The sequence below is a fragment of the Crocodylus siamensis genome, chromosome 4, assembly GCF_052110815.1.
Source record: "Crocodylus siamensis isolate JL-2025a chromosome 4, ASM5211081v1, whole genome shotgun sequence".
NCBI classification, from domain to species: Eukaryota; Metazoa; Chordata; order Crocodylia; family Crocodylidae; genus Crocodylus; species Crocodylus siamensis.
Genome location: NC_143398.1, coordinates 62279358 through 62288356, shown reverse-complemented (window position 1 = coordinate 62288356; position 8999 = coordinate 62279358). Strand labels below are relative to the sequence as shown.

Genomic DNA, 8999 nt, shown 5'->3' with positions numbered 1-8999 from the left:
GAGGGCACAAAGCCTGCTAAGTTTCAAGGAGATAGGTGTAGGAGTTTGGAGGATACTACACCCTAAATTCTTGAAAGCAAAACATGTCATGTGTATGTATTAAGCCACAGCAGGGTGAGCGCTGCAGGCCTGCTAGTCCCTGCTGAGGCCACGAAGCCAGACAGCTGTCAAGGAGACAGGTGCAGGGGCTTCTGGGTTCTGGGGCCCTGCACCTCTAGCTGCTGACAGACAAAACTTGTGTTATGGGTGCATGTGCAACTGTGTCTGTCTTGGGGCACGGGGGGCAGGGAGGTGGGGAACTACTGCAGGCCTGGCTGCTAGGCCCTGCTACAGCCACAAAGCCTGCCAGCTGTTAAGGAGATAGATAGGTTATATCTCCTTAACATTATATCCTATGGGCAAAACATTAAAACAGTGTTAGAAATATTATTAAAAATGCATTATCAATAGCAGATTTAGGGGGAAAAAAAAAAAAAACACAGCTGCTACCCCTCCTTGTCTCCTTAATGGGAGAGGGAAGGGGGGGGTTGGAAATTGATGGGAAAAACCAGCAAAAGCCCATTGTACTAAGGTATCACTCCCTCTCTGTCCTGCAAATTTACTATCTCTTTGTTACACTAAATCACACTTTCTTTCATGACCCCACATTCCTAAGGCTAAGATAAGAGCAAATGCCATTTTTGCCTTCAGGTTGAACCTTGAGTAACCTTGGGTTCCATCCACACACGCGTGATAGCCTAATGCATATTAAGCCTACCCGCCCCGCATACTTAAGTAGTTAATTATAATGCACATGGGACGTATGAAGCGACATGTTTACATATATGTTTGTATGAACCGGAAATGAGTTGTAAAAATTCCTCCTTCTACACACGTGGTCAGGAGAGGGGGGATAAAAGCCTGCTAATGATTGTGCTCGGGGGCAGAGTGATTGATCTTTTGTCTCTCTCTCTGACCCTATTTGCAAATATATACCTTTTGTGTTGCTAATAGAGTGTGTCTGTGAAGGTCTTTTTCCACCTCCCGAGAAACGAACCACGATTTTTATATCAAAATTGGCGCCCAACGTGGGGCTTCTCGAGGACTACCCCGGAATTCAGTGACGGAGCACCTCCGGTACCAGGGATTTGTGCACACCGAGCCGACTTTGGACTCACCCTGGTATTTGAGGTTTAAGTCCAAATATCCGGGAAGTTAAAGGAAGTATCCTATGTAAATTCTGAGTTTCTGGAGAGGCAGACACACTTTGGAATTTGGATCGAGATCTCTGGGGTATCTGAGTGAGTATACGAATTCCCTTTGCCCAATCTGGTGTACGGATCTAAAACAAAGGATGTGTAAGTTTGCTGAGAAATTCTAGGCTTAGCTCTCATTGTAAATCATCTGTTGTTGAGATCTTTTTGGTATTTGGTGTGCATTGGGCGCATTTTTGTGGGCAAATGGGTACGAATAGCTCTCGTGTAGAAAACAATATTGATACCCCTCTAAAAGTCTTATTACGTCATTTTAATAAATTTGCAAGGCCGGCCGATTATGGAATAAAAATGAAAAAAGGTGATTTAACTAAGTTTTGTCAACTCGAGTGGCCAACATTTGGGGTCCACTGGACCCCGAAAGGATCCTTTGTGCTAAAAGAAGTGATAGCTATCCATGAAATTGTTATGCAAAATGGGTATTGGAATCAGTTTCCTTATATTGATTGTTGGTTGTGGGTGGTTCAAAATCAGCCACCTTGGATTAAGAATTACTTAGCAAAGTCTCATGTGATGCTTGTTAAGAAAAAGGCTCGGGGGGGGCCGCCTGTACTTCCTGAGTCTAATGAGGGGGGGAATTCTGAATTGGCTGAGTACCGGACCCGTGCTCCGGTTGCCCTGTCGGGTAGCGAAGATGAGTCAGACGCCTCCTCGGCATCCAGTCCTTCTGCACCACCGCCCCCTCCCTCAGAGAGACCACCACCGACGTACCAATGCATACCTAATGAGTTAGAGCGTGAGCCTCAGCCAAGTGCCTCATCTGAATCAGGAAATAAGGGTTATTATTTGCGCAAGCCTGTAGAGTCACAGCCGGTGTTGAACTGTCCGATGCGAGAGGTTATTGGGGAAGGAGGCACTGCAACTTTTGTCTACACCCCATTTAGCACTTCAGATTTATTTAACTGGAAAAATCAGAGCCCCTCTTTTCGTGAAGACCCTGAAAAGATGAGGGATTTGTTTCGATCTATTGGGCAGACTCATCGACCCACTTGGGCTGATGTCCAGATGATGCTCCAGACCCTCCTAACCCCGGAGGAGAGGAGATTAGTGTTAGGTACAGCAGAGCGTATTGCGGCAGCCAGAGTTGAGTCAGAGGGTGCTGCTGGTCGTACTCTGCGTGATACCTACCCGGTAGAAGAGCCGGGATGGGACAATCATACTGCAGAGGGCAGAGAGCTGAGTGCACGGTATTTGGGAATTATAGTGGAAGCAATGGGAAAGGCAGTGCCTCGGATTACCAATCTGTCTAAATTGTATGAGGTGAGACAGGGAAGAGAGGAGGATCCCTCAGCTTTCCTTGGGAGGCTGTATGAGGCGTTTCGCAGGTTTTCGGATCTGGATCCAGAAGCCCCAGATAACCAGCGCATGGTAAATCTTATGTTTATTGGTCAATCTGCTGCTGATATCCGTAAGAAGTTACAGAAAACTGAGGGAGGTGCTGGGAAACCGATTTCAGAGCTGGTGGAAATTGCATATAAGGTGTATGGGAATCGTGAGCAAGTGCAGGAGCGCAAGGAGGATAAAAAGGCTCAGCGACAGATGGCAGCACTAGCAGCTGCTATAACTGGAGGGAACCCTGGAAAGGCTGGGATACAGAAGAGGAAGGGAGAAAGAGTGGGAGCAGATGTTTGTGCTTATTGCAAGGAGAAAGGACACTGGAAGAGAGAATGCCCGAAGTTGAAGGAGAAGAGAGAGGGGGAACCGAGAGGTCACCTCATGCGGGCAGAAGACAAGGGTGAGGATTCAGAATGAAGGGGACAGGGATCTAAGACCACTACCCTTCGGGTTGGAGCCCGAGAAGATCCCATGGTAACTATTAGGGTTGGTGGCAAAAACTTTGAAGCCTTGGTGGATACTGGGGCTACATGTTCAATGATTCCAGAAAAACCCCCCTGTGCAGGAACTAGTGAACAGCATGTACTTGTAGAAGGGATTGAGGGAATGCAAACTCAACTCCCTGTTTGTAAACCACTCCTCACCAAGGTGGGAGACCATTTGCTCGAGCACTCCTTTGTGTATTCTCCAAGTTGCCCGGTTGCACTCCTTGGGCGGGACTTACTCACAAAATTGCAAGCTGAAATCTTTTTCAGAGACGATCAGATGGTGGTCCAGCTACCTGTCAAGCAGAGCTCGAACTATCAGATGGCTCTCCTGGAGGACCGACGCCCTGCAGTAAGTCCAGAAGATCACATGACCGGAGTAGACCCCTCGGTATGGGCTGATGGAACCCCTGCGCGAGCTAAGTTCGTCTCCCCGGTAAGGATCGTACTCAAGGATGGGGAGGGGCCCGTTCGGGTAAAGCAGTACCCACTCAGCCGAGCGGCCAGAGCTGGACTCAAGCCGTTAATAGAGAAATACAAGAGGTACGGATGGCTAGTGGAAGGGTCTTCACCCTATAACACCCCCATTCTTGGAGTGCCAAAGGCAGATGGGGTCTCATACAGACTGGTCCAAGACTTACGGGCAGTAAATAAGAAGGTCCTTTCAGACCATCCTGTAGTCCCGAACCCTCACACGATCTTGACACAAGTACCGGGGGAAGCTGAAATATTTTCAGTGCTAGATTTGAAAGATGCTTTCTTCTCTATTCCTCTTCACCGAGAGAGTCAAAAATTGTTTGCTTTTGAATGGGAGGATCCAGATACTTTCCATAAAGCCCAACTCATGTGGACAGTTCTTCCACAAGGATTTATAGCGGCCCCCCATATTTTCGGACTTGCCCTTCAGAAGGACTTGGGGGAATGGAAGGGATCACACCCCGCAGTGACTCTCCTCCAGTATGTGGATGACCTGCTAGTTGCAAGCCCAAACTTGCAGCTCTGCGAGGAAGCCACCAGGTCACTCCTAAACACTCTGGGGAAAAAAGGATATAAAGTCTCTAGAGAAAAAGCCCAAATATGTCAGCCTGAAGTCACATTTTTGGGATATAAGCTCTCAAAAGGAGTCAGAGCCCTGAGTGCAGATCGCATACAGGCGATTCAAGGTCTAACCCCACCTAAGTCACCCAAGGAGCTGCGAGCATTCCTAGGGCTAACTGGGTTCTGTCGACTATGGATACCAGATTACGGTGGGAAGGCTAGACCACTGTATGAATCCCTGACTAAGGAGAGTCTCACTAAATGGAAATGGAATAAAGAAATGCAGCATGCTTTTGATCTGCTGAAGGCAGCATTAACCCAGCCCCCAGCCTTAGCCATCCCAAACAGTAAAAAGCCATATCGACTGTATGTTCATGAGAATCGAGGGGTTGCATCAGGGGTGCTGACACAGCCATCGGGCCCGACCTGGAGACCCGTGGGATATTATTCAAAGGTTCTAGATCCAGTTGCACTCGGGTGGCCAGCCTGTCTTCGGGCTGTGGCAGCCACAGCAGTGGTTGTTGAAGAAGCCCAGAAGATAGTCATGGGTGCGGATATGGAAATACTCACTCCTCATGGAGTTCCCCAGATCCTAGGGACTGAGGGAGGGAAATTTCTTAACCCCTCCAGACAATCACGGTATGAGATATTTTTGCTCTCTAATCCAGGACTTACTTTCAAACATACTACAGCCTTAAACCCTGCAACCTTGCTGCCAGAGCCAGGGCAACCGACGCATGACTGCCTTGAGGTCCTGAATCAGACCACGCAGGTGCGACCTGATCTTGCTGAGGACCCAATTGAAGACCCAGATGTTGAATACTTTGTGGACGGCTCCAGCTCTGTCATCGATGGAAAAAGACGAACAGGATGTGCAGTGGTAACCTTGGATAAGGTAGTATGGAGGGAGTCATTGCCGAGCTCATGGTCGGCACAGGCCGCAGAACTCACTGCGCTCACCCGAGCATTACAGCTGGGGACAGACCAGCGAGTTAATATATACACTGACTCTCGCTATGCTTTTTCTACAGTCCATGCGCACGGACTATTGTGGAAAGAAAGGGGTTTCATTACTGCCTCTGGGAATAAGATTGCTAATGGCCCCCAGATTATCAAACTACTAGAGGCACTCCACCAGCCTAAAGAGGTAGCAGTCATTCATGTGCGGGCCCATGGGAAGGCTGCTGAGAAAAAGCATAAGCTTGGAAATGCAAAGGCTGATGCAGCAGCAAAGGAAGCTGCATTTATTGGGGGAGAAGCGGAAGAGGTATCCAAGCAGGCTATGTCCCATGCCATATGGCCATACGTTCAGGATTTAGTCCCACAGTATTCCCCTGAAGAAGATAAATTTGCACAGAAAGCTTGTGCAGAAAAGAACTCCCAGGGGTGGTGGATAGTACCAGGAGGGAAAGTCATGATACCCAGGCCATTGCTTCGGGAGGTGCTGCAACAGCTCCATGCAAGAACCCATATGGGAGGTTTGGCCATGGGTGATCTAATGATCCGCCAAGCAGTAGCCCCAGGGCTATATGTAGAAGCTCAGCGCATTGCTACCAGGTGCATTACATGCCAGAAAGTAAACCCTCGAAGGAAACCCCCTGTGCCAATGGGAGGTAGACCCTGGGCAGCGTACCCTGGACAGGCATGGCAGATTGATTTTGCCGAGCTCCCACGATCCGGACATCATGGGTTTTTACTTGTCATGGTAGACCAGCTCTCTGGTTGGGTCGAGGCTTGGCCCACCAGGACTGCCACTGCAGCTGCAGTAGTGAAGTATTTGTTACAGGAGATCATTCCCCGGTATTCCCTGCCTGAGTCCATCGAGTCGGATCAAGGACAACACTTTGTGGGAAGAGTGGTTCAAGAAGTCGCACAAGCTCTCAAGGTTACTTGGAAACTACACACACCATGGAGACCACAGAGTTCAGGACAAGTGGAACGCATGAATAGAACTTTAAAGACTTTGCTCACCAAAATCTGTATTGAAACACGCCTTAAGTGGCCTCAAGCATTGCCGCTAGCTCTTACTTGTATTCGAAACACTCCCCGACGGGGCCTCAAATTGACCCCATATGAAATTATGTTTGGCAAGCCGCCTCGAGTCTTACCTCCTGGGATGCGAGAGAATGTAACTTTTGAATTAGGTAATAGTGAACTTCATACATATGTTATTGCCTTGCAGTCTGTCTTGTTTTCTCTTCACAGGTATGCAGCCTCCTTTCAGCGTCTGCCTTTAGATGTACCGGTACATGACTTCTCCCCGGGAGACTGGGTCTTGGTGCAGCGGTGGAAAAAGGAGCCTTTGACTGAGAGGTGGAGTGGCCCTTTCCAGGTACTTCTGACAACCCACACCGCTGTAAAGATTACTGGCCATGATCGTTGGATACACCATACCCGTGTGAAACGACATCCACAAGCGTCAGAGGACAACAACTCCCAAGACGAACTCACTCCGGAAGCTGAGTCGTCTTCGGAACAAGAAGCCAGCAAGTGGAGCTGTGAACCTACTGGTGATCTCCAAGTGCGCCTGAGACGGCTTAATCAAAGCTCAGAAAATTAGACAAGAAAGTAAAAGGGAAAATATGGTGGGAATCTTAATGTGCCTTGTTGTTATCTGCATAATGAAAGAAGCAGAATTGAGCAGCCTTAACCGCTGGCTCACACCCTCGCTTTCCCAAATTGCTCCCCCAGGGACAAATTTGTATGTTGATATGATGGAAAGAATTGCAGGTACTTTTAATCTTACCAACTGCTGGGCCTGTGGGGGGCTTCGGGAGGCCAGAGGCCAGTGGCCTTGGAGGGCTTTTCCTTTGGCCCCGAAATGGCTAGTAAGTAGTAAGGCAGATGTTAAAAGTACTAGTCAAAAATGGGATGAGAACCACAGTTGGGAACTTTCCCAAGTGGCGTTAGGAGAGTATTGCATCAGTAATAATGGTACAGGAAAAAGGTTGGGACACAGCCGTTGCATATGGACTTTAAAAGTAAGGTGGATGAACCTTACAAGATTAGAACGGCTTTATTATCCTAATAGCCCAGGGTATAATCGGCTAGTGTGGCAGCATCCCAATGGAACAATTGTGTGGTTTAATAAATATTGGAGTGCCACAAATCAAAGTGATGATCGGACAGATTGTACAGACAAGAACCAGGATGGGCTATGGGAATGTTCCATGAAAGGAGGCCACGCAGTTGCTGGTCCTTTGGGTCCAGAAGGAGGCTTGGGGTTTCCCGAGATGCCCTATGGTTGGGCCCCTCCAAATGCCACCAATAGAGAAAATAGGGCCTTAAGAGGATACTATTGGATTTGCGGACGACGGGCCTATACAATACTACCACAGGGGTGGACGGGAACTTGCTATATGGGAGTAATTGTACCAGCTTTCTTTTTGTTACCGTCTGAGGTTGGAAATAAGCTAGGAGTCTCTTTGTATGATGATTGGAAAAGGGCCAAGAGAAGTATTGATGTAAGTTTGACACAGGGTAGCTCCCAAAAGTGGAAGAAGGATGAGTGGCCCCCTCAGAGGATTATTGAGTATTATGGACCAGCTACATGGGCTAATGATGGGAGTTGGGGATACCGGACACCAATATATATGCTGAATAGAATCATCCGGTTGCAGGCAGTCTTGGAAGTAATTACTAACCAGACCGCCACTGCTCTCGAGTTATTGGCCCGACAAAGTTCTCAGATGAGAGCAGCCATATACCAAAATCGGATGGCCTTAGACTATTTACTTGCACAGGAAGGCGGAGTCTGCGGAAAGCTCAACCTTTCTAACTGTTGCCTCCAAATAGATGACAACGGGAAAGCAGTCTTAGAGATTGCCAAAGAGATTAGAAAAATAGCCCATGTACCAATACAAACGTGGGAAACCACATGGAATAAGGACTGGTGGTTTCAATTATTTGGAGGACCCTGGTGGAAAAAGGTAGGGTTTGTGCTTTTGTGTGCTCTAACTGGTTTGATTTTTATCCCTTGCCTTATTCCTTGTCTCACTAGATTGATAACCACCACAGTGGAAGGAATGCAGGTTGCAGCAGTCCCTCTAAAAGCACAGACTGCTGCAAAGGTCATGGTCCTCAGAAAAATTCCTCGTAATTATCTTGATATGCCCGAATGAAGTAAAGATCAGAAAGCATCTCGAGGGGGGATATTGTTAGAAATATTATTAAAAATGCATTATCAATAGCAGATTTAGGGAAAAAAAAAAAAAACACAGCTGCTACCCCTCCTTGTCTCCTTAATGGGAGAGGGAAGGGGGGGGTTGGAAATTGATGGGAAAAACCACCAAAAGCCCATTGTACTAAGGTATCACTCCCTCTCTGTCCTGCAAATTTACTATCTCTTTGTTACACTAAATCACACTTTCTTTCATGACCCCACATTCCTAAGGCTAAGATAAGAGCAAATGCCATTTTTGCCTTCAGGTTGAACCTTGAGTAACCTTGGGTTCCATCCACGCACGCGTGATAGCCTAATGCATATTAAGCCTACCCGCCCCGCATACTTAAGTAGTTAATTATAATGCACATGGGACGTATGAAGCGACATGTTTACATATATGTTTGTATGAACCGGAAATGAGTTGTAAAAATTCCTCCTTCTACACACGTGGTCAGGAGAGGGGGGATAAAAGCCTGCTAATGATTGTGCTCGGGGGCAGAGTGATTGATCTTTTGTCTCTCTCTCTGACCCTATTTGCAAATATATACCTTTTGTGTTGCTAATAGAGTGTGTCTGTGAAGGTCTTTTTCCACCTCCCGAGAAACGAACCACGATTTTTATATCATCAGGGTCAGGTTAAGGGTCAGAGCTGGAGCCACAGCAGATGTCTGTCCCCACCCCCCCGCTTTCCTTCCCCACTACACTGTACTTGATTCCACGACA

At 47.6% G+C, this 8999-nt stretch overlaps 1 protein-coding gene across 1 annotated transcript; it reads left to right on the top strand.

Moving 5' to 3' along the window:
- Window positions 1–564: 564 nt before the first annotated feature.
- LOC149865773 (uncharacterized) lies at window positions 565–7471 on the top strand. Its single transcript, XM_090041006.1, has 3 exons — window positions 565–2988; window positions 3344–3425; window positions 6317–7471. Exons 1-3 carry the CDS (start codon window positions 1440–1442, stop codon window positions 6669–6671), a joined length of 1986 nt encoding a protein of 661 aa, XP_089897132.1. The 5' UTR covers window positions 565–1439; the 3' UTR covers window positions 6672–7471.
- Window positions 7472–8999: the final 1528 nt, after the last annotated feature.